The following is a 25,248-nucleotide window of genomic DNA, read 5'->3' as shown; positions in this document are numbered from 1 at the left end:
TTTCAGTACCATCTGTATGCAGATGACACTCAAACTTACCTATCTTCCACAGATTTATCACCAAATGTATTGGTCCATGTTACTGAATGTCTTTCTGCCATTTCATCTTGGATGTCATCTCGCCACCTAAACTTAATATTTCTAAAACGGAATTAATTATATTTTCACCGGCCAATAACAGTTACCAATCTGATCCCTTAATCACTGTTGTTAACTCAACAATCCACCCTGCGCCCACAAGCTCATTGCCTTGGTGTCATTCTTGACTCTGAACTATCCTTTGTTCCCCACATTCAATCTGTCTCAAGATCATGTAACATACATCTAAAAAACATATCCAAAATTTGACCATATCTCACAAAAGACACTGCAAAAACTCTAATCCATGCACTTATTATCTCCCACATTGACTATTGCAATAGCCTCCTTTACTGGTCTTCCCAAAAACAGTCTATCACCATTAAAATCCATTATGAATGCAGCTTCGAGGCTTATCTTCCTTGCCAAACGTTCATCATCTGCTGCCGTGCTCTGTCAGTCCCTCCATTAGTTACCGGTCTTCTACCATATTCAATACAAAATACTTTTACTTACTGTGACACAGTCAGGATAGGGATCCCTCTCCTGGGGTAGATGGACTCCCTCTTTCCACACACAGCAGCTGTAGAAAGAGGATACAAGTCAGGGGTTCTTGTACAAACTGCTCGGTGCCTGTCTTTATTGTGCCAAATGAATATAAACATAAACAAACCATAAACATAAGTCCTAGCCCGGCGGGGCACTAGCTACACAGCAGATTCCCTCTCTATAATAAAGGTAGGGCCTATTGCCCTCACCATCAACAAAACATGTGCATAGTACTTACAAGGATTATCACCAAGTGTCTCTGAACAAGCTAGTCTGCCTGCTCTCCCAGGTGTGAAACACTCAGCCACAAACAAACCGAGCATATATTAGCCATTACCAGCTGCAAGCCCTAATGAGCCTGTTACCAGGCTGAAATTATCAAAACCTGGAGTGGCCTGTGGATGGAGCCCTCACTCTCCTCACATCCACACCCCCAGAACCTAAACTGGCTTTTCTCTAAAGCCAAATTTCTAGTCTGTTTTTCCCAAACAGACTTCTCCTGGGGGTTTCAGAACACATATGACAGGAACCTAGGACATACATATAAGCCATTCCACACTTCTCCAGTGCTTCTATCACATTACACATAAGACTATTAACCTAACCACACCATCATACATCTCTTCACTCATCTCAAAATATCTCCCAAACCGACTTCTCCACTCAGCACAAGATCTGTGTCTCTCATCCCCATGCACTACTTGCTCCCATTCAAAGTTACAGGACATTCTTTGGGCTGAACCCACTCTATGGATTGCCTTACCATGCACAATAAGATTTTCCTCTAGTCTCCTATCCTTCAAGCATTCCCTGAAAACTCACCTCTTCAGGCAATCTTATCAGACTCCAGAACTGCCCACATAACCTTCATAGCTTCCATATCACACATTGTCTTTCTTTCACATCCTCCTGACATTTGGCCAACATTCCTGTGTGACTGGATCATGCTGCTCACCAAGAAACTCTGCATTCTAACTGGACCAAAATGCAATATATAGCACCTATCCTTGTGTATCAATGCCTATTTCCCAATAGATTCTAAGCTTGCGAGCATGGCCTTCCCACCTACTGTATATATCTATCTGTTATTACCCAGTTTTGTTCTATTAATGTTTACAATTGTAAAGCGGAACGGGATATGTTGCGCTATATAAGAAACTGTTAATAAATAAATATCAATCTATCTCATATCTATCAATCTAACTCATATCTATCTATCTATCTATCTATCTATCTATCTATCTATCTATCTATCTATCTATCTATTTTATGCAGGCCCCCAGTAGTGCCCCTTATACAGTAACCCCAGTAAGCAATGCCCCCAGTAGTGGTCCCTCTTATGCAGGCCCTCAGTAGTGCCCCTTATATAGTACCCCCAGTAGTGGTCCCCCTAATGCAGCCCCCATTAGTTCCCCTTATACAACGCCCCCAGCAGTGGACCCCCTTATGCAGGCCCCCAGTAGTGATCCCCCATATGCAGTGCCCCTTACTCAGTGCCCCCTGTAGTGGTCCCCCTTATGCAGCCCCCCCTTAGTTCTTCTTATACAGTGCCCCCAATAATGATACCCCATATGCAGGCCCCCTGTAGGGATCCCCAATATGCAGTGCCCCTTATACAGTGCCCCCAGAAGTGATCCCCCATATGCAGTGCTCCTTATATAGTGCCCCCAGGAGTGATCCCTCTTATGCAGGTCCCAAGTAGTGCCCCTTATACAGTGCCCCCAGTAGTGATCCCCAATATGCAGTGCCCCTTATACAGTGCCCCTAGAAGTGATCCCCCATATGCAGTGCCCCTTATATAGTGCCCCAAGGAGTGATCTCCCTTATGCAGGCCCGCAGTAGTGCCCCATATACAGTGCCCCCAGTAATTGTCCCCCTTCTGCAGGCCCCCAGTAGTTAACCCCCTTATGCAGTGAACCCTGTAGTGGTTCTCCCTTTTCAGTGCCCCCTGTAGCGGCCCCTCCAGTGTAAGCCACTTATATAGTGCCTCCAGTAGTAAGCCCCTTATATAGTGCCCCCAGTAGTAGTCCCCCTATACAGTGCCCTTTATAAAGTACCCCCAGTAGTAGTCCCCCTCAATGCAGTGCCCCCAGTAGTAGTCCCTTCCAGTAGTGGTCCCCCATGATGCAGTGCCCCCAGTAGTAGTCACCAGTAGTGGTCTCCCCCAAGCAGTGCCTCCAGTAGTAGTCTCCCCCAGTAGAGGTCCCCTCCAAAGCAGTGCCACCATTAGTGCCCCCCCCCGATGCAGTGCCCCCAATAGCCAGTAGTGGTACCTCCCCCCATCAGATACACACATAAAAAGAAGAAAAAAAAAAACACTTACCTGAAGCCCCCCTCTTGCTCCCACTGCAACCATCAGCTCCTCTGTCCTCCTGGGCTGGCCCGCTCTGCATTATGGGAGAGATATCATGATGTCTCTCCCATTACCCACTGTAGGAGCCAGAAGATGGAGCTCATGAGTGAGCTCCAGCTGGGCTCTGGCAGTGGCCGCAGCAGCCAATGAGAATCTGTCTGACTCTCATTGACTTTTAATCAGTGGTGGGTGCCTGCTCTAAGCACGGAATAGGAGGTCTGTCAACCAGAGCGCAGCCCTGCTCTCTGCCTGAGCCCGCCCTCTACCCTCCCGCTACCGCTATTGGGTAAGCGGTCAGGGTGAGGGAAGGGGCGCGGCCATGCAGCACATGACGGCGCTTGGTGCATGGAAGCCTAGCACTGGTCCTGCTGCTCTACTCTGACCTCAGTGTTCTGGCAGCTCTCCCCGCACCGCCGGTCCGATGGTGCCCAGGGCACATGCCCTGCTCGACCCCCTTAGTTACGCCACTGTTCATATATATCTCATATCTATCTATTTCTTATCTATCTATCTCTTATCGATTTATCTATCTCATATCTATCTATCTCAGTGGCGTAACAAGGGGGGTGGGGGGTGCGGGCCGCAAACCGGTGTCACCCAAAGAGGGGTGACACCAAGGTGTTGGCTCCCTCTTAGTGACAGGAGCTGGGTACTGCATTGTAGCATTAAGTGCAGCACTCGGCTCCTATCACAGTGAAGGAGCCGGCATTCTGCACCTCCGGAACCGCCGACCACACCAGTGATGAAAACCAGTTAACCCCCGGTCGGGGACGGGATTCGTCCCACGTGGGCATGCTCCCTGCCCGCGTGGCCATGCCCCCTACCTGCGAGGCCACACCCCCTTTTTGGCATCAAGTGACTACGCCGTGGGCATGGCATCCATCCTCGCCCTGGGTGTCACCATAGGGAGGGACGCCACTGATCTATCTCATATCTATTTATCTATCTATCTACCTACCTCATATCTATCTATCTATCTATCACATATCTATCTATCTATCTATCTATCTCATATCTATCTATCTATATATTTCTATCTCATATTTATCTATCTATCTATCTATCTTTCTATATCATATCTATCTTTCTATCTATTTATCTATCTGTCTATCTCATATCTATCAATCTATCTCATATCTATCTATCTATCTATCTCATATCTATCTATCTAAATATCTATCTCATATCTATCAATCTATCTCATATCTATCTATCTATCTATCTATCTATTTATCTACCTATCTATCTCATATCTATTAATATATCTCATATCTATCTATCATCTATCTATCTATCTATCTAATCTATCTATATTTCTATCTATTTCAAATCTATTTCATATCTATATATTTATCTCATATCTATCTATCTATCTATCATCTGTCTATATCATATCTATATATCTATCATCTATCTATATCATATCTATCTCATATCTATCTATCTATCTCATATCTATCTATCTATCTATCTATCATCTATCTATATCATATATATCTATCTATCTATCATCTATCTATATCATATCTATCTCATATCTATCTATCTATCTCATATCTATCTATCTATCTATCTCATATCTATTTCATATCTATCTATCTATATCATATCTATCTATCTATCTATCTATCTATCTATCTCATATCAATCTATCTATCTATCTATCTATCTATTCCATATCTATTTCATATCTATCTATCTATTCCATATCTATTTCATATCTATCTATCTATCTATCTATCTATCTATCTAACTTTCTATATCATATCTATCTATCTCATATCTATTGCATATCTATCTATCTCATATCTATCTATCTATCTCATATCTATTTCTTATCTATCTATCTCATATCTATTGCATATCTATCTATCTATCTCATATCTATCTATCTATCTATCTATTTATCTACCTATCTATCTCATATCTATTAATATATCTCATATCTATCTATCATCTATCTATCTATCTATCTAATCTATCTATATTTCTATCTATTTCAAATCTATTTCATATCTATATATTTATCTCATATCTATCTATCTATCTATCTATCATCTGTCTATATCATATCTATATATCTATCATCTATCTATATCATATCTATCTCATATCTATCTATCTATCTCATATCTATCTATCTATCATCTATCTATATCATATATATCTATCTATCTATCATCTATCTATATCATATCTATCTCATATCTATCTATCTATCTCATATCTATCTATCTATCTATCTCATATCTATTTCATATCTATCTATCTATCTCATATCTATCTATCTATCTATCTATCTATCTATCTATCTATCTCATATCAATCTATCTATCTATCTATCTATTCCATATCTATTTCATATCTATCTATCTATTCCATATCTATTTCATATCTATCTATCTATCTATCTATCTATCTATCTATCTAACTTTCTATATCATATCTATCTATCTCATATCTATTGCATATCTATCTATCTCATATCTATCTATCTATCTCATATCTATTTCTTATCTATCTATCTCATATCTATTGCATATCTATCTATCTATCTCATATCTATCTATCTATCTCATATCTATTTCATATCTATCTATCTCATATCTATCTATCTATCTATCTATCTATCTCATATCTATTTCATATATGTCTATCTATCTATCTATCTATCTCATATCTATTTCACATCTATCTATCTATCTCATATCTATCTATCTATCTATCTATCTATCTATCTCATATCTATTTCATATCTATCTATCTATCTATCTCATATCTATTTCATATCTATCTATCTATATCATATCTATCTATCTATCTATCTATCTATCTATCTATCTATCTATCTATCTATATCATATCTATTTCATATCTATCTATATCATATCTATTTCATATCTATCTATCTATCTATCTATCTATTTATCTATTTCATATCTATCTATCTATCTATCTATCTATTTATATCATGTATATCTATCTATCTATCTATCTATCTATCTTTCTATCTCCTATCTATCTATCTATTTCATATCTATCTATTTCATATCTATCTATCTATATATCTATCTATCTATATTTCTATCTCCTATCTATCTATCTATCTATCTATCTATCTATCTATCTATCTATCTGTCATTATTGCTAGTGTATGGATTTGTATGCACTTAACCTTATATACTAACAATGTTACAGATGACAATTAACCCTACTGGGGGAGCCTATTTATCAAGTACTGTATGACGTTTGTCACCCTGTCCAGGTACCACGTTCTTAGATTGCCAATGATGTACAGCAGGAGGGTTTATGTGTGTGAGAGTTCAGTACCTGAGAGTAAACTATGTACTAATAATATGAAGAGATGCACCGACTGTGTGTTTTGGTTTTGGATCCGGATTCATGGTTTTTAGTCTGTATTTAAAAAAAATTTAAATAAATAAATAAATTTAAAAAAACAGCTAAAATGATGCAGTTTTGACCTGATAACATGCAATCCAAAACCCAAGTTAGGTTTTAAAATCCAAGTTCAGAACCACCGGAAGATCCGAACTGGGGACTCAATTAATCTCGGTATCCCAAAGTGATTCCGAAATCATTCAACTCGAAACCCCTAAATTTGGTTGTTGTCAGTTCTGGAAACCGAACCTATACATCTCTAGTAATAAGATGTGCTGCTGCTGAATATTTGGCACAATTTCTTACCATTAGATACCCCAGTGCCACAAAGTGCTTTAATTATTAATACCACCATGAGTTATAGCATTATTTTGACACAATATTTGCCATGAAGTTTCCGCAGTCGGTGTGGTATACTAATAATAATAATAATAATAATAACAATCATCATTATATAGGTCTCAACGTGATCTACATTAAACAGCACAAGATACAATATTAGCTTAACAAAAAAGAGAATTAAGCATTTTTTAGAACCTCAAGGGACATTAGTGAAATGCATTAGAAATAACTGAGCCTTGAGTATGTTTTTGAAGGATTCTAGAATAGAGGCTTCTCGTACTGTGCAGGGAAGTGAGTTCCATAGAGTCAGAGGCATAAATCTGAAAGCTCAGTCTCCAAATGAATTCTGGGAGATTTTAGGTACTGTTAACCTCTATTTTATTCAGTCACAGCCAACTGGCATCATCCACTCCTGGAGCTCAGCTAGGCAGCCATTTAGGGTTGTTATTGGGTTCTCAGTACCTGGAGCAAAGGATATGTACAGTTGTGTATCATCTGCATAGCAGTGGTAGACCAGGCCATGATGTCTGAATATGTCACCCAGTGGTAGCATGTATACTGAAAAAAAGCATAAGAGATAGTATAGAACCCTGTGGGACACCGCATGGAAGTGTGGATGGTGATGATGAGTTTACTCCAGAAGAAACTCTCTGTGACCTGCCAGTAAGGAATGATGTGAACCAGCTAAGGACTGTGCCATCCAGTCCACAGAAATGTTTCAGGCTCTCAATTAGAATATTAGAATCCTGTGGTCCATGGTATCTAATGCTGCACAGAGACCCAGAAAGTTTAAGATTGAACAATAACCTCTGTCTCTTGCCTTCTGAAGATCATTAAGCTCACGTACCAGGGCTGTTTCAGTGCTATGTCTTCTCCTGAATCCTGACTGGAATGGATCATAAATCTCATGGGTTGATACAGGCAGGTTTCCAGTTGTGTTTCCACCACTTTCTCAATATTGTTTGTAGGAAAGGAAGGTTTGTATTATAGATGAGCGGTTCAGTTTTATTTAAAAAAAATGAATTCATCAAAAATTGGGAGTACAGAGTGGATCTTAGTCAGAACTTAAATATCCTGGAGTTGGATCTTGTGTGTTTTGGATTGCATATAAAAGTCCCCCCCCCTCATGATTTCGCACCATTTCACACAGGAGGGAGAGGGTGTCACTGCAGGCTGTAGCTTTGCAAAAAAAACCACCCTTAGCTTGCAATCAGGATGCCATTATATATTATTTCAATGACAATGTACAAAGTAGCATGTCACACAGTCTCTTTGAATACTGTGAGGAAAAAGAAGAATTTGGATAACTTTGTTTTACGTAAGTTGTATACCCTCCATTGTGTACTCAGAAGGAGCACTTTATCTCTCTCCAAGCCTTGGTACAACTCCCCCATTCTCCATAGAATGCTGGTTACTGAATACTTTAATGCTGTATGTCACAAAATGTCTTATTTCTCCCTGACATTACTGTATCATTAGACCATACATTGAAGAATGAGTGACAACATCAAGAACTTCTCCCTCAGTGACTGTGAGGGGGGCGATCAAGGTTACCAGCGAGTCCTCCTACAGCTCTATGGTTTGCTGGGTAACGGAAAGTCCTCCTTCATCAATTCATGCAAGTTTGTCTTAGATGACGGAGATTTCAAGGAACATGCTGCGGCTGGGGATTCAGATGGAAGATTTACAAAACACAGAATTCCCTATGAACTCACCAACACCATATGGATGGTCGATAACCGCGGTATGTCAAAACTGGACAGATTCCAGATGGGAGAGATATTTGCTCAACTTGGTAAGTAAATAACACTTCTTTCTGATTTAGTAGCCGGAAACAATGGGAATTATTGTTTTACTACATTCGTTTAACAATAATATATATATTATAAGGGCACAAACTGAATAAATGGGTTCTCCCATAGGGAATTCCTGAGATGAGGGCATGGTGTTTGAGTGGCTACATCTCAAAATCTATTGGGAATACGGAGATGAAATTCGGCAAGGACGGGTAGAACTGTCGCTTGGTGCTGCCTACCAAATTCCAGGGCAAGAAAATAAAAAATGATTCATTGGGAACAATCTAAAATTTAAACTAAGTTTTTTTCTTCCACTTCCTGTTTGGTCAAACCTGACACTTTGCTGCTTTAGTCTATGGGGGATATTTGGGGAGGTACAACTCAGGGTAGAGAACAAATCAGGACTTGGTGTTTGTTTTGTTAGGTAGCTCTTGTTCCATTATGGGGCCTTTTGAGGTTCAGGTAATTGAGAAAGTTAAAATATGTCGGCCAAAAGATGCCCCATTTTTAAGATTGGGAATGTGAACTTGCTGCACATTCTCAGTAGTGGCCTCCTGCAGGGGGTGTTCAATGGCTTCCCTTGGGTGCACAAACATGGCTGCCTTTTATACTCATAAACTCAGCTGGTGGGGTGCTCCTCAATGGATGCAGTATACAAAATGCACAGAATTAGTACAGGTGAGGGGTACTGTATATGAGCTCAGGGTGTAAGAGACACAGATCACACAGAGGCAGTTTATTGCGGTGTGAGTGGCACTCGACATTATGGGGTGAGTGACTGCAGTGCACTATGTTCTGTGACTAGTCTGAGATGATGACAGACTGACAGTCAAGTTATCATCTGTGTAGTAATGGAGGCGGGGGTTTGTGCACTCGGGTGATGTCACCAGAGGGGCATGGCTGTGGCAGGTCACGTGGTGTGGGAGGCGGCAGAATTAGCAGACATGGCCTTCCTGTTCAAGAAGAAGATGGTGGACGGTAAGTATCCACCATTTTATTATACACCTGGTGCCCCTGTGACTAACCCACCCTGCCTGGTACTCACTGGGCCATCAGCCACATGTTTTCCCAGTCCTTTTTTACACAGATGCATGGACGGATCTCACTGATGTATCCAGCATCTGTGTCTTGATCCTTGCAAGTGCCGGCGGCATCGTATATGGGTCTGAATGACATATCATTTGGGCATAAACACTGAATGTTTTGCCACCGGATCGTGTATGAGATCGACAGATCTTACCTGTAGTAGGTAAGATCTGATGATATGATGTGCAACCCGCAGGAACACGCATCGTGAGTGGATACTCATGATTTGCACATATTATGCACAATATGTCATTCCGATGCATCAAAATTAGCCAGATCATACATAATATCGTCTCACGTGTAGGCACCTTGAGGTTTCTATTGTCAACATTTTGGTGATGTAGCTATCATCATTCTGCACTGTAAGATACATTGATATATTCCAGTTACTGAAATGTATGTGCTCCCTTTCAGAGCGTTAGGGTGTTTATCTTAAAGACTTGAATCATATTAGGGGGTCAGTCCAATTAAGGGTGCAAGTTGCCATTGCAATGGCATTAAAATGTCAGCAATGGAGTGGCAACTCGCACCCTTCGCAACCCACTCCGAGCCCAAATTTGTTTCTTTTTCCTTATAGCCCTATGAGGCTGAGAACACTTTTAAGCAAATGTAGGCTGCCGTGAAGTGCGGCAAATGCCGCAATGACTCGCACGAGATCATTGTGGCTAATTTTATTGACCCCATACAGTGCACGAATGCAAGCAACCGGGATATGCGAGATCCAATTAGAAATGGAAATTTGAGGTAGTTGCGGCAAAGGCGTGCAAGTTTTCTTCAAAATATGACCTTGGAGAAGTGCATGAAAAAGTGAGGAAACATTAATTAATTTACTAAGCAACCATCTCTAGACATGATGCTATCTAATCCTGGTGGCAACATCTGCCTATTGGACATTGCCCTCTCTTTCCTAAGGTCTCATTGCCTTATGCACAGTAAATAAATATATGCATATATAAAGAGGAAAGTTGAATATCCATCTGATGTCTGCAGGTAGCTGCTTTTGCTGAAGGCCGCAGCTGGCACTTTCTCAGAATCCCCAAAACACCTCTTGTATTCTGTTCCCAACTTCACCTGTGCTAGTATACCATTTTGTTGCCCTTCTCCCCTGCAGGTGGCCCGGTTTGCTGCTCCCATCCCTGATGGTTAATAAATTAAAAAAGCAATGAAATTCCATAGACAAAAAACCTTACGGTATCACATGTCCCATTAAGGCTTATCAGACATGATCTGCAATTTCACAAAACCTACTGAATTTCTGCCACTCAAACTAAAAAAATAAAAAAGCAATGAAATTCCAATCATTAGGGCTGATGCCTTAATGCAGGGGTCTTCAAACTTGGCCCTCCAGAAGCTGTGGAACTACACATCCCAGCATGCACTGCACATAGTTTTAGCATGCTGTTATATCAAAAAGGTGGCAGTGCATGCTGGGATGTGTAGTTCCACAGCAGCTGGAGGGCCAAGATAGAAGACCCCTGCCTTAATGGATGAGTTTCTTGTGCAATACAGATATGGTATGCCATCACACCCTGTGGTTAACTGCAGATTCAGCACTCTCACAGAGTGAGATTCATGTTACTTACAAAATGGTGGAGCTGTTAATTCACAGAATTGTGTGCTCATATGAATACACACATGAAGTCTATGCAACTGAGGTCTGAGCAATTATGTGGCTCCCACATCCCACTCAGTGCCCACAATACTCCCATTCATTCACCACAACAATCCCACTAGGTTCCAACATCCTTGTCACTCCATACATACATCACACTTAGAATATACAGGTCAGGGGCCAAAGGTGTTGTCAACTGATTATGTCGCCACATATTTGCACACCTTTGAAAGGGCTGCAACTAGCCTACGTTGGCAGAGGGAAGAATGGGTCAATAAGTTGGCCCTATATTTAACCAGGGAAGCTCGGAAAGCACATACTGAGCTGCGTGAGCAGCAAGCCACTTGTTATGCCCATCTGAAGGCTGCTATACCTGCTAGAACAGGGGTGACAGGAGGGACCAATGCTCAAAGGTTCCGTGACTGGCAATTTTCCCCTTTAGAAGCACCCCAAATCAAGCTAGCAGAATAGGCCAGACTGGGTAAGGCATGGTTAAATTTGTCTGTTTATGTGCCTGCAATTAGTCTCATCAGGTAGCACCTCCCATTATATATATTCAGGGTGTGCAGTCCAGGAACCTTTCCTATATACTCCATTTAATGTGCTTTATTGCACACCTGAGGGAAATGAGATGGCCTCAGTCTGGATTAGCACCCCTTCCTTTTTGGTTTAAAAGCATGGAGTCTGGTAATGTATATGCACTCTAGTATTAGGTACAATTCTAGGTAAGTCCTACAATTTATATACTGTAGTGCAACTTTGGTTCATTTTTGGGGAGTGGGTCCCCCTGGATTGCTTTGGTTGATCTGTTTCAGGGCACCGCATATAACACATTTTAACCCTTCACTGTTTGTTTATTATATATGTACTTCACTTTTTTATTTTCATTCTTTATGTGCAGCTGCAGCTGCTCATAACTATCTCTTTTACACTGCACTTTTCTTACTATGGCGGTGCCCTGGGGTGGCTTAGCTGGGCTAGTTTGGGGGTGTCCTATGCTCTGGATTTGAACCATAGTATGTTAGGGTCCTACCCTGCAGAGGTTACCTGTATATGGTGAGTAGGTCCATAACCTTGGCCATGATTATGCTAAAAACCTATAATGATTGCAAAATGTTATTGCATTTATATATTATCAGTCATTTGGCGTTGTGCACCTGAGATTTGTCTGTTTCTGTAAGGCATGGTTAAAGCCAGAGGAAAATACAGTGAGTCGAGTGGTGGAAATAGTAGCCATAGATCACTGTATATAGGGGTTTGGACATAGGAGTACAGAGGTGGGCTCTGCAAGGTGACACCCAGACCTTTGAGGAATTGACTACAATTACACAGGTTTGCGAAATGTAAGGTATTGAAAGCTTTTTTAATAATACTTTTATATTCTTAATTATACTCCTGTGTACATCAAGAATTAGTATACTAAAAAAAATACTACATCACATTTACCTATAAGGGGGTTACATACATTTTTAAGAAAAAACAAGAAGTTTAATTGTTTTTTACATATTTATTGTGAAATACGAATGTGTTGATGATATCACTGTGTTTTTGTCTTAATTGCATAATAAATTAACAATAATATCAAACAATAATAGAAACAAAACCATAATTATTGGAAAAATCGTTAATATCTTGTTTTTCTTGTCTTCAAACTTCGTTTTGTCATTTTTTGCTTATAAGCTTTTTCTGTGTCATCTCTGTGTATCATCCAGCAGCAGTCAGCCATCATGCTGACGTCCCAACAACCCTGGTATCTTTTTTCTACATATTTAATGTCTTGGTGGAACTGTTCTCCCTGTTCTTCACTGTAGTCTCTGAGATTATTCGGGAAATGCTCAATATGGGAATTCAAAAAATGTACATTTAAACTAGGGGTGAGCGGGTTCGGTTTTACTCGGTTTTACTCGGTTCTTATCGCCACTTTACCGCAAATTTGGCTCGATTTTATTCGCTATCCAAAACACATGTTCGGCGACAGCCAATAAAAAGATCCGGGTAAAACCGAGTAAAACCGAACCCGCTCACCCCTAATTTAAACTCATATTGCAGCCAAGGTTTCTGTAACTATTAAGCATTTCCCTGCCAATTTTTTTGTAGTTTGGTTCCTTGACATTACCTAAAAATGTTGAAATCACTTGCACTGTATGATTGGTGTGTACTGTATATGTACTGTGCGTGTGTAGTGTGTGTGTGTGTGTGTGTGTGTGTGTGTGTGTGTGTATGTGGTAGTAGGCAGGGGTTAAACTGAGCCAGCACAGGGCAAAACTGTGTTGCATCTGTTGTATTTGGTTCCACCTTCGCCAGCTCACCTTGTAGCTGTAGTTGGTTTGTGTGTGTAATGTTCCTTTAGACAGTATGGGGTTTAGGCCCTTTGTAATTGTCAGCTTCTGGCCCATGTGGATCTTAATCTGGCACTGGGTGGGTGGAAGTTTTATGATGAGAACTGAATTGCAACGTTCTATACTACTGACTGAATTAATTTAAGACCATGTTTTATAATAAAAGGATCGAGAATACATATATTACTTCTTTATGAATATGACAAAAATGACTTATTCATAAATACATGTTTTGCAGAAAGCGTGATGTGATATGCAAAATCGGGAGTCATTTTCATGTTCACAAGCCAAAAATCTATAAATATCACATACATTTGTTAAAAAAAGCTTTTTCATCGCAGACCTGCGTTATCAAGTGGTAACTCACACTGGGGAATGAAAAAAAGTGCCTGTCCAGGATCTACAACCTGCACCCAAGCTATGCACCCGGGGTCTAACGGAAGCTATCACAAGGAATCCCGTGGTAGTCTGTTATGAATGTGGGGAGCCGGGCATATTTGTCGTAATTGACCAAAACAGTCTGAACCAATGGAGTGCACAACAGGCAATGTGGCTAAATCAGCTATCAGTATGTGCACCAGGCTTTCTTCCCCCAAAGAGTCGACCCTGTTCTGTGTGGCAGCACAAATTGAGGATAGAGAATTCTGGGCCCTTGTGGATACCAGGAGTGAACTTTCGATCATAACAAAGGGCTAGATCCAAGAGAAGCGGATAAAGTATTACCACCTATAAGGGTGCTTTGAGTTAATGGGGCCACGGAAGAGTATTCCCATGTACAATTTCCACTGATAATTAATGGACGAGTCCTACACATTGTGGCCACAGTGGCCCCAAAATCTCCAATACTCCTGATATTGGGACGGGATTTTCCCTTACTAAAAGTCATATTGGAAAGGATTTCTGGACTGCACAACCTGACTATATATATATAATGGGAGGTGCTACCTGATGAGACTAATTGCAGGCACAGAAAAAGATAAATCTCAGGTGCACAACTCCAAATTATTAATAATATAATTAAATGCAATACAATTTTGCAATCAATTGAGGTTTTTGAACACTAGTATGTTAGGGACCTACCCGGAAGAGATTACCTGGATATGGTGGGTAGGCCCATAACCTTGGCCATGATTATGCTATAAACCTCAATTGATTGCAAAATTTTATTTTCATTGGTTCGGTAACCAAGAATTTGGAAACCCCCCTATCAAAATCCTGCATTTGCCATTTACAAAGTGTTGTTCCCGCTGCTGAGGGCAAACTGTATGCCCACTGGCAGGGATCATATGAGGTTATCAAAAAAGTAATTATAAGGTCCAACAGGAGGGCAGACGAAAGGCTGAACAGATCTACCATAATGACCTATTGAAGCCATGGCGAGAGAGTATTATGCAAACCTCAGATGTTGCTATTGAAACTCATGAATGTATAGTACCTATTGAAGAGAGATTAAATGCCAACCAAAATCAGCAAGTTATAGAAATGGTAGGTTGAAATTAGGATGTTTTCTCCCATTGCAGACAGAACCCAAATCATAAAACATGGCATTGTCACCCCAACTGGGGTTATTATTATCCTTTATATATATGGCTCCACAAGTGTTTTGCAGCACCTTGCAGCGTACATAAACTAATAAGTGAACAAGAAACAAGTAACTTACAGTACAGTACAAGGACATGGATTATATACATTGCTGCAATAGTGATTAAAACACTTACAATAAGCAGCAGGGAGTTATCAGTCATGTGTTAGGTGCCCTTGTAAGGTGTAAAATAAAGTGTAAAGAGAAGCACATGAGGGAAGAGGTCCCTGCTCGTGAGAGCTTACATTCTAAAGGAGAGGGGTAGACAGAAAGGCCTGACACATATAGGGGTAGATAGGAAGGAAAGAGCATGAAGTGGGTTAGCATGAGAGCTGGAAGGGCTTGATGAAGTAGTGGGTCTTGAGAACCCGTTTGAACATTTGTAGAGAGGTGGAGAGTCTGATAGGGAGAGGGAGAGAGTTCAAAGGTAGGTAGCAGCACGGGCAAAATCTTGGAGGTGAGAGTGGGAGGAAGTAATCAGTTGGCAAGAGAGGCGGCGTACATTTGTAGAGTGAAGTAGACGGGCGACAGTGTGAGGGGAGAAGAGGTCAGAGATGTAAGTGGGAGAGGATTGGGTGATGGCTTTGTAGGTAAGTGTAAGAACCTTGAATTGGCATCGAAAGGGGAAGGGGAACCAGTGTAGGTATTGAAGGAGATGGGAGGCAGATGTAGAATGTTTGCAGAGATAGATGAGCCGAGAGGTAGCATTGAGGACTGATTGTAGTGGAGAGAGGTGGTAGACTGGGAGGCCAGCTAGTCCAAAAAAGGGGTGGGGGTGGGAAGTGCAATAAGCTAAGAAACAATGGGCCTGATTCAGAGCCGTTCGCTATTTGTGGTCGTTCGTTCAAAAACAAGGGGTGGCTATTCAAATGATCCGTTCGCAAATTGCAGTCTGTTCCCACCTCTAAGTCTGAACGAGCGAGCAAAACATACGCTCGTTTATTTGATAAAAACGCCCCCTGGCCGCACGCACCATACGTCATGTCCGCTATTTATTAGATTAATCGAGTACATCGTACAGCGTATGAACTGCTCGCTATTCTTGTGGTTGGTGTTTTCAACCGCTATTTTGCGAGCAGTTCTGAGTTAAAAAAAACAAAGTGACGTGGTCAATGACGCTGCTGTATTAATTATGCACTCCCTTAAAACGCCCGTTTTGACCTTTAAGCACGCCTGCGTTCGGATCTCCACTCCCCGTTTTCAAGCACCTTCCCCTGTTACCACCCACATACGCCTCATTCTGTCACTCAAAATAGCAGGCCCTCGCTATATTGCGTACCAACGATTTTCGGCCGCACTGACTGGTTCGCGCATGCGTACTAAAAACCGTATGCATGCGCAGATGTGCGAACATCGCTCGGAACGAGCGTACTGCCGCTAGCGAGTGGCTCTGAATAAGGGCCAATGTGTTCAAAATATATCTAGTAATTCAATGTTATATGAAATAAAGTAAATAAAATTAGCAATAGCAATCAGATACAGTAAAACAACTTAAAAAAAAATCCTAATAGTATATACTGTAAATGGCAGTCCTCTGATACCACTGTTGCAGTAAAAACATATAAGCTTATATCAGTGGTTCCCAAACTGTGAGCCATGGCAAACTGGAGGCCTTGGGACACTTCTAGGGGTGCCTCAGTATGATGGTCCAGCACCAAATCAAATTATTTATGGTCAATGTAATGTAAATATGTGGCCAAACAGAAGCACAAACCTGTCCACCATCACATTACTGACCCTAAGGATGACATGTAAGCACAGTTTACTTAACTTTACCAGTTTACAAAAAAAAATTCAGAATTTTTCAACAAACAACTTTTGGCTTAGGGGTGCCGTGAAAACAATACTTATACCCTAGGGCGCCATGACTCAAAAAAGTTTTAGAACCACTGACTTTTATGATTAAAAAAAAATTATAAAGTGTTCAAAATATAAAAATGAAAAATTGTGAAAGTCACCTGGTTATAAAAAAAACATATAAATTAAACTATTAATTAAGTTATTAAAAAGCAGTCTCTCCAGCGTCAGTAGCAACTAAAGTTCCAAAGAAACCAGCAGTGGCAAATGTCAGTAGGTACTAAAAAAAAAATCTTCACATGCATGATGTGTTTTACAGGTACGGTATTCCTGATTCACTGCTCTAATATATTTGCTGGAGAGACGATCATTCAAACAATGTGTATAGCTTTCACTTTAAAACAGGTAGAAATACAAAGGCAGGCTTATATATTAATTAATAAAAGGTTACTTGTTCCGGGGATTGTGGCCATCCAGCATTCCCGTAACCATCCATACAAGATTGAACAATATGACTTAGATGTACCAACCTGTTCGGTGTACGGGACCCGGGAGTGCTGCATATCAGTTCTCTTACCGGCTCCTTAACGACCTGAAGTGTGGCCTGTAGGGTGTTTCCTGGTAGAGCTGAAGACTATCTGGATCCTTTGAATAAACAGAAGGTGGCCGTCTCACACCCTGAGTTGTCTTTCTTCACCTGGAGATGACCAGTGAGTAGTAGACTATGATAGGTGCTGAATGTGTGGTTTAAAGGAGAGGGAGGAGTCTAGGATAACCCCAAGACAGTGCACATTGGAACTAGAGGAGATAGTTGTGCCATCAATAGATAATGAAATTGTGTGAAGTAAGGTAATGGAAGAGGGTGGGAAGATGATTAGCTCAGTTTTAGACATGTTAAGTTTAAGAAAGTGCTGGGACATCCAAGAAGAGATAGCAGAGATACATTTGGATATATGGATGAGGAGAGAAGGGGAGAGGTCAGGTGAGGAAAGGTAGATCTGAGTATCATCAGCATAGAATTGATATTGGAGGTCAAAAGAGTTTATGAGTTCATCTAATAAGGAAGTATATAGGGAGAATAGGAGGGTTCCAAGAATAAAACCTTGTTATTGTAAATCAAAGGCCTTATCGCATACCTGAAGGAAGATGAGAAGCTGTAAAATGGGAGGTAAAAGAAATGCTCTGGTTTGGAGTCCAATCATGAAAGGAACAATCCTATTGTATTAGTGTCAAAACCCTAAGGGGCTTTGAGGTTTTGCAATGACTTTAGAAAGTTGAATAAGCTTTCTAAATTTGACTCTTATCCCATGCCACGAGTCGACGAATTAGTTGAGAATTTGGCCAAAAGTCAGTACCTGACTACCTTAGACCTAAACAATGGTTATTGGCAAAGTCCCTTAACAAAGACAGCTAAGGCTAAAACAGCATTTTCAATGCCAGAAGGATTATTCCAATATAGGATGCTACCTTTTGGCTTACATGGGGCCCCTGCAATTTTTAAAAGAGCCATGAATAAGCTTTTAAGACCACATCAAGTGTATGCAGCTGCATACTTGGACGATATTGTGATCTTAGACCAGACTTGGAGTCACACCTCTCAAAAGTAGAAGCTGTGCTTAGCTCCTTTTGGGTTCATGGGTTTGCTGCCAATCCTGAGAAATGTGCCTTTGGTATGACAGAGGCTGTATACCTTGTGTATGTAGTTGGCAAGGGGCAGGTAAAGCCTCGGATGAACAAAGTTGAGGCTGTATCTTCATGGCCCAAACCAGAGAGGAAAACACAGCTGTGAACCATTTTGGGGTTAGTGGCATACTATCGTCAATTTATTTGTGACTTTGCGACCAGAGTAGCCCCACTAACAAACTGTTTGAGAAAAAAAAAGTCTAGATAAGATCAGATAAGAAGTATTGGTTGATGCTGCTAAAGCAGCTTAGAAAGGTTTAAAAGGAGATTTGGTTTCTGCTCCCGTGCTGCAGACTCCAGACTTTAAAAAAAGTTTATCCTTCAGGTTGATGCCTTCGGAACAGGCTTCAGAGCAGTATTGTCCCTGGAGGTAGAAGGAGAGGAGATCAATTCTGTACCTGAGCTGTAAATGTTATCACAAGAAATGAGGTATGCAATAGTAGACCAAGAGTGTCTTGCAATTAAGTGGGCCGTCGAGTACCTGTGATACTACCTGTTATACAGGGAATTCCTGCTGGTAACAGATTATGCACCACTTCAGTGGATGCATACCAACAAACAGGTAAATGCTAGGGTGACTCGTTGGTTTCTGGCATTACAGCCATTTCAGATTACAGTATAACATAGATCTGGAAAATAACAAGGTAATGGTGATGGCCTATCTCGAAAGTTGAATCCTAAAATTCTCCCAGAGAGGCCCATGGTGAAGCTATGGGAGGTGTAGAGTAGGAATAGGAGAGAAGGTTCACAAAGTGAGACGGGCGAACAGGTGAGTTCCCTTTTAAAATTGTCAGCTTCACCAAGGGGGTTGAAGCTTAGGGGGAGGGTAGGTGGCAGGGAGGCCACGGTGCCACAAGACAGAGGCAATACTCACCACTTGATCACCTGGGTGTAGGCTGGTTGTCAGGTCCAATCCAGATTTTGCAGTGTGCTGGGATTCCCAAGCAAGCAATCAGCACCACCTGTGAGCTGGGATTAAGGCTGTGTTCCTGATGCCGGACAAGCTGGCCAGGCGGTAGGCCGGGGGGAGGGGTGTTGGTTAGCATTAGGGTGCCAGGACCTGGATGGTCCACAGATATTGCGTATGCTGTCTGTAAGCCAGAGTGGCTAACTTGACTTGATGCTGGCTGTAAAGTGTCTGCTAAGCTGCAGTGAATAAATGGTCCACTATACTATACTACTGGATGTGTTTCTTGCCACCTTGTGACATATATATATATATATATATATACACACACACACACACACATATATACAACTAGAAATAAAATAACATGATTTATCTGTGTCATCTCCAGGGAACCTTTTACCTCTGAATAAGGAGGTGGAATGGTGCACAGATTTCAGCCGGAATGTGCAGAGACTTCTGGAGGAACATAAAAAAAACACTTATAGTGACCACATTGTGCCGATTTTCATACACAGGTCAGTGTTACAAATGGAAATATTGTGTACTGTATTTCTCAGATCAATTTGTACTTTAAATAGAGGTATACAGGAGATTTGGGGAGCTGTTTATTTTAATAAAAATACACAGAAAATTAGAGTTTGTGAGCCCTAGGTAATGAGTACTATTGGCTTTCCGGCAAAGGTATAATTCTGACAAAGCACTCACTAGCTGCCAGACCCACAATTGTGACCCCTTCTATCAGAAATGTCTGATGATCACATTTATCTGACCAGATATTTGTGGGAGAGATCATAAGGTGATTTATATAAAAAAAAAAAGATAAGAACACTGAAGCCACAAGTTGAGCATTTAAACTTTCTCAAGTTTTCACTCTGATCCCTTTTCTCAAGTAATAATTTATTATTTCTTCATTATGTCTTATCTTGGTTTGTTGAAGGGAAAGAGATAATGTGGATATTTCTGAGTTGCATGCAAAAACATCCAGCTGCGACTTTATGCAAATGCCGCTACACACTGCTTCCCATGTGTACGTCTGTGTGGCCAAATGGGCAGGGACTGGTCTGAGACGCCCACTTAGAGTGACCATGCATGCTGTAATTTGATTGGTGAGTCCTAATACGCCACCATCGGATGCACCATTAATATTTGTACCTCATTTGTGGCAGGTGCAGTTACTCTATCTGACATTGGCCTCCTATGCTTGTGGCTGTTTGTCTGGGAATGCAACCACTTGCATTGACACCCCCATGACATTCCCACATTACGCCCACTAAACGGACCAAAACAGGTGCAATTTTTGTGAATTTACAGTGAGTTTCAGGAGCCCTACCCGATAGAATGAGATTACAGGCAAATGCACTGGAATCGGGCCTCCATCAATCTCATTGTGACGCAACTCGCTCTCCAGATGGTTCTAACATTAAACATGCAAGTCACCCAAAGTAATAGAATGCCTGCCATATATGCACCAGGGCCTCAGGACAGAGATAGTGATGAATGTTGTCATTTAATTCACCACACTTAAAGCCTATATAAACCATTCCACTGGCCACTTCACTGCAAAAAGATGTTATAATATTTAAAATATAGTAATATTCCTATCTAAGGTGCTGGCCCTATTCAGTTTCGCCTATATGTTGCCAATTGTGTAAAGTTGACTCCTAAAATTGTACACAGACAAATGTCGGGAGGGAATTTAAAACATGGTTCATGGGTAAAGGGAAACAGGACAGTGCTGTAAAGTGAGTCGAATCACTAATTCATAAACAAATAATAACATAAATTGATTATAAGGGGTAAATTTACTAAGATTCAAGTTTGATCTAGTTTGTTCTTTTTTAAACTTGCTTTTCATCACTGAAACTCGGGAGAGTTTCCCATTTTTAAACTCTCAAAATTACTAAGAAGTGAGTTTAGCTGAAAGTGAGTTGGCCGATGGTGAAGCAGATCGGGATATCTCCCTCGAGTAGCAAGTTTTGAAGGAGATTTCTCACCCGAGATTGCAGTGTCTTCTCTGTCCCTAACCCGAACAAGCAGCCTGCACATATCAGTGTGATATGTGAAGGCTGCTTGTGTGGTCTACCTGCAGGGCCGGATTAAAGGCAGGGCGACAGGGGCGGTCGTCCAGGGGCCCCCACACACAGGGGGCCCCCACACACTGTCCCCGACCCCAGGCCACATGCCTCAGGTCAGGTCCGGCTAAGGTTGGTCGCGATCTACTAGAAGCTCGCGGAGCTCCTGCATGTAGATCGTGACCAACTAACTGGGAACGCTGGCCTCTGATCGCTTTAGAGGCCAGCGTTCCCAGTGATTAATTGCGCGGGTGATGTCATGACGGCACCCGCGTGATGAGAGGAGCCTGTGCGCCTTTACTGGATCTAGTTAGATCCAGCAGGCAGCGGCAGCCGCGACGGCGGGACCCGGGAGCCCTGACAGGTAAGTTTTTCACAGGTGTGTGGGCGGAGTTAATACTGGGGGCACTACTTTAGGGTGCATGACTACAGGGGGCCCCCACATGTTTGTTGCCCAGGGGCCCCCACGGAGCTTGATCCGGCCCTGTCTACCTGTAAAAAAAGGGTTACATCTTTTTAAAAAATTGACATATGGTCCCCCCTTAAAAGTGTAACCAGCCCCGGGCTACTTAGCCAGGCCTGGTTCCTAAAATTATGTGGTAAAAAAATGTGTAGGGTTCCCCTGTAGTTTAGGAACCAGCACCTGGCTACAGTGCCAGTCCTGGTTTTAAATATAGGGGGGGGGAATGCGTAGGGGTCCCCCTCTATTTAAAACCAGCACCAGACCAAAATGTGATCTTTGCTCACATGTACTCATTGGAATTCTACTGGAGAAGGGAATAGATCAGCTGGCAGCAGGTAAGTATTTCATGTAGGTGTATGGAATAAAGTTATACTTTAGACCTTGTGTGTGTACTGTTTTTTTAACTATTTATTTTACAGTGGGGATATGGGTGCCGGCAGGGTCGGATAAAGGTCTGTGAGGGCCCCTGGGCAACAAAAATGTGGGGTCCCCTCTTAAATGTGATGAACTGGGGGTGTGCGCATTGGGGACCTTATGCAGAGCCCCCAGTAGTGTCAGTGCCCACAGGGGTAGTGCCCCATATGCCAAGCCCACAGTAGTGGTGCCTTTAATGCAGTGCACCCAGTAGTAGTGCCCCCAGGAGTGGTGCCCTTTATGCAGTGCCCTCTATGCAATAATCCCATTAGTAGTGCCACCAGTAGTCATGCCCCCTGTAATTATGCCCCCAGTAGTAATTCCCCCTGTGGTAGTGTTCCCAATAGTAATGCCCTCTGTATACAGTAAATGCCCCCAGTAGTAATACCCCTGTATTTTTGCCCCCAATAGTAATTTCCCCCAATAGTATTGCCCCCCAATAGTCATACCCCCTGTGTGTGCCCAATAGTAATGCCCTAGTAGTAATGCCCCCTGTATAAATGCCCCCAGTAGTAATAACCCTGTAGTTTTGTCCCCAGTAGTCATGCCCACTGTGGTATTGGCCCCAGTAGTAATGCCCCCTGTAGTAGTACACTCTGTATAAATGCCCCCAGTACTAATGCCCCTGTATTTGTGCCCCAATAGTAATGCTTCCTCTGTAGTAGTGCCCCCTGAGTAATGCCCCAGTAGTAATGACCCCCCAAGTAATGCCCCAGTAGAATTGCCCACCCCCCATGTAATGCCCCCAGTAGTAATGCCCCCCTCCGAGTAATGCCCCAGTAGAATAGCCACTTGCACAAAAAAAAGCTAATATTTACCTTATGCTCCCGCTGCCGTCCAGTCCACTTGGCTGCTCATCTGCACCATAGGAGAGACATCATGATGCCAATCCCATAGTGCACTGTGTGAGCCAGAAGCAGGAGCTCATGAGTGAGCTCCAGTCTCCGGCTGCCACTGCAGGGAGGTAGCCAGGCGCCTGCTGGTTACAATCTCAGAGGGCGCCGGGCAAATGGAGCCTCCCTGCAACACGTGGGTTAGGTTGCCGGAAGAGGCAGAACTGGTTCTCTCTCCTCCGGCCCACTTTAACCCCAGTGGGTGTGGGGTCCCTTCACATGTGGGGGCCCAAGGACAACCGGCCCTGTCGCCCCCCAATAATCTGGCCCTGGGTACCAGGCAGGCATGCATGCACCTGTAGTTCCACAGTAAAATATAATAGTTTCTCTTTTTTTACAATACTATTACCCCCTTTCCCATGGCTCCAGGGGTGCGGGGAAGAGCCCTGGGCTTCAGCCTAAGCCTGGGGTGTTGTGAGAGGGGACCCCCTACTTTGGAGGGTCTCCACCTGCCCTGAGATCCCCAGCTTGGGCTGATGGGCTTGAAGTGTTAATACTTTGGCCGTGAGACCCAGTGATAGAGTCTACTGGCTATGGCTTTACACCTTGGTCAATTTGGGTCCGCTGCTGGTTTTAAATGTAGGGAACACCTATGCATTTTTTCCCCCTATATTTAAAACCAGGTCTGGCCCTGCAGCCAGGTGCTGGTTCCTAAATTATGGGGGAATCCTACTTGTTGTTTTCCCCATCATTTTGGGAAACAGGACTGGCTAAGCAGTCCAGGGCTAGTTATGACTTTTGGGGGGACCCTATGTCATTTATTAAATACAATAAACACTTTAGAATAGGTATACAGGCAGAAACATACACAAATCACACTGATCTCTGTATGTTTCTGCCAAACTCACATGCTCAGGAGGTGGTGTGTTTGAAACTTCAATTTATCAGTGAGTTTGCTACAATCTCACCTGAGATTGTAATCTCGATTCTTGGTAAATTCCCGAGTTGTATCTTTTTCATAAAAAGTACTTCCGAGTTCGACTGATGGTGAGTTGATTCCAGTTTGCAATCTCAAATGAATTTTACCAGTGAAAAGAGAAAAATCTCTCCCAAACTCACACAAGTTTGTCTTTAGTAAATCTGCGAGATCAAAAATATGCCTAAACTCACCCAAGATTGCAATCTCAACCAACTCGAAGCTTAGTAAATTTACCCCTAAAACGTAAAAGTCACAATTATAAGATATAAAACTACTTTAGACTAGAGATGTACAGGTTCGGTTTACTGATTTTATGAATCTCAGAGCTCATTCCATATGAAGCCCCTAGAACCCAAGCTATCAAGATCTTCCAACACTAACAGCCACCTGTTGTTCCCTTAGATCTATAAATGATCACTGGTACTTAGGTGGCCGCCTTAACTTAATTCTCAGGGTAATAGTGGTTCACACGAATGCACTGTGAGATTTGATGGTTCAAGGAACAGCAGGAATTGATACAGTCAATGCTTTGGCTAGGAGCTGATGATGCAGCTTATGAACTGGTGAAATGGCAGAAGCCGATAGCATAAGTGAGTTGATGGTGTGGCTATGGAGCCAGTGTACAAAATTAGTGTACTTAAGATGCAACTTTGAGAGCCAATGGTGTGGTTTGAGAGCCGGTACACAAGCTTGTGTACTTGAGGTGTGGCTTTGAGAGCCGATGGTGTGGCTTGAGAGCCAGTACACAAGTTTGGGTGTTTGTGATGCGGCTTTGAGAGCTGATGGTATGGCTTTGATAACCATAACACAAGCTTGTGTACTTGTCTTGTGGCTTTTTGAGCTGATACACAAGTTTGTATATTTTCAGTGCGGCTTTGAGAGCCGATGGTATGGCTTGAGAGCCAGTACATAAGTTTGTGTACTTGCAGTGCGGCTTTGAGAGCTGTGGTTGTGGTTTGAG

General features: G+C 42.1%; 1 protein-coding gene across 1 annotated transcript in view; it reads left to right on the top strand.

Moving 5' to 3' along the window:
• Positions 1-25,248, top strand: part of LOC148477378 (uncharacterized) — a 46,752-nt gene that overhangs the window by 5,464 nt on the left and 16,040 nt on the right. Inside the window, exons 2-3 of the mRNA XM_088456794.1 lie at positions 8,201-8,516; positions 19,915-20,041. Of these exons, the coding sequence (XP_088312920.1) occupies positions 8,216-8,516; positions 19,915-20,041 (428 nt within the window). The 5' untranslated portion in view covers positions 8,201-8,215. The remainder of the gene's footprint in view (positions 1-8,200; positions 8,517-19,914; positions 20,042-25,248) is intronic.

The sequence above is a fragment of the Taudactylus pleione genome, unplaced genomic scaffold (assembly GCF_031769625.1).
Source record: "Taudactylus pleione unplaced genomic scaffold, aTauple2 ptg000720l, whole genome shotgun sequence".
Classification (NCBI taxonomy): Eukaryota; Metazoa; Chordata; class Amphibia; order Anura; family Myobatrachidae; genus Taudactylus; species Taudactylus pleione.
Note: the sequence above shows the minus strand (reverse complement) of the source record. Positions and strands in the feature narration are given on the sequence as shown.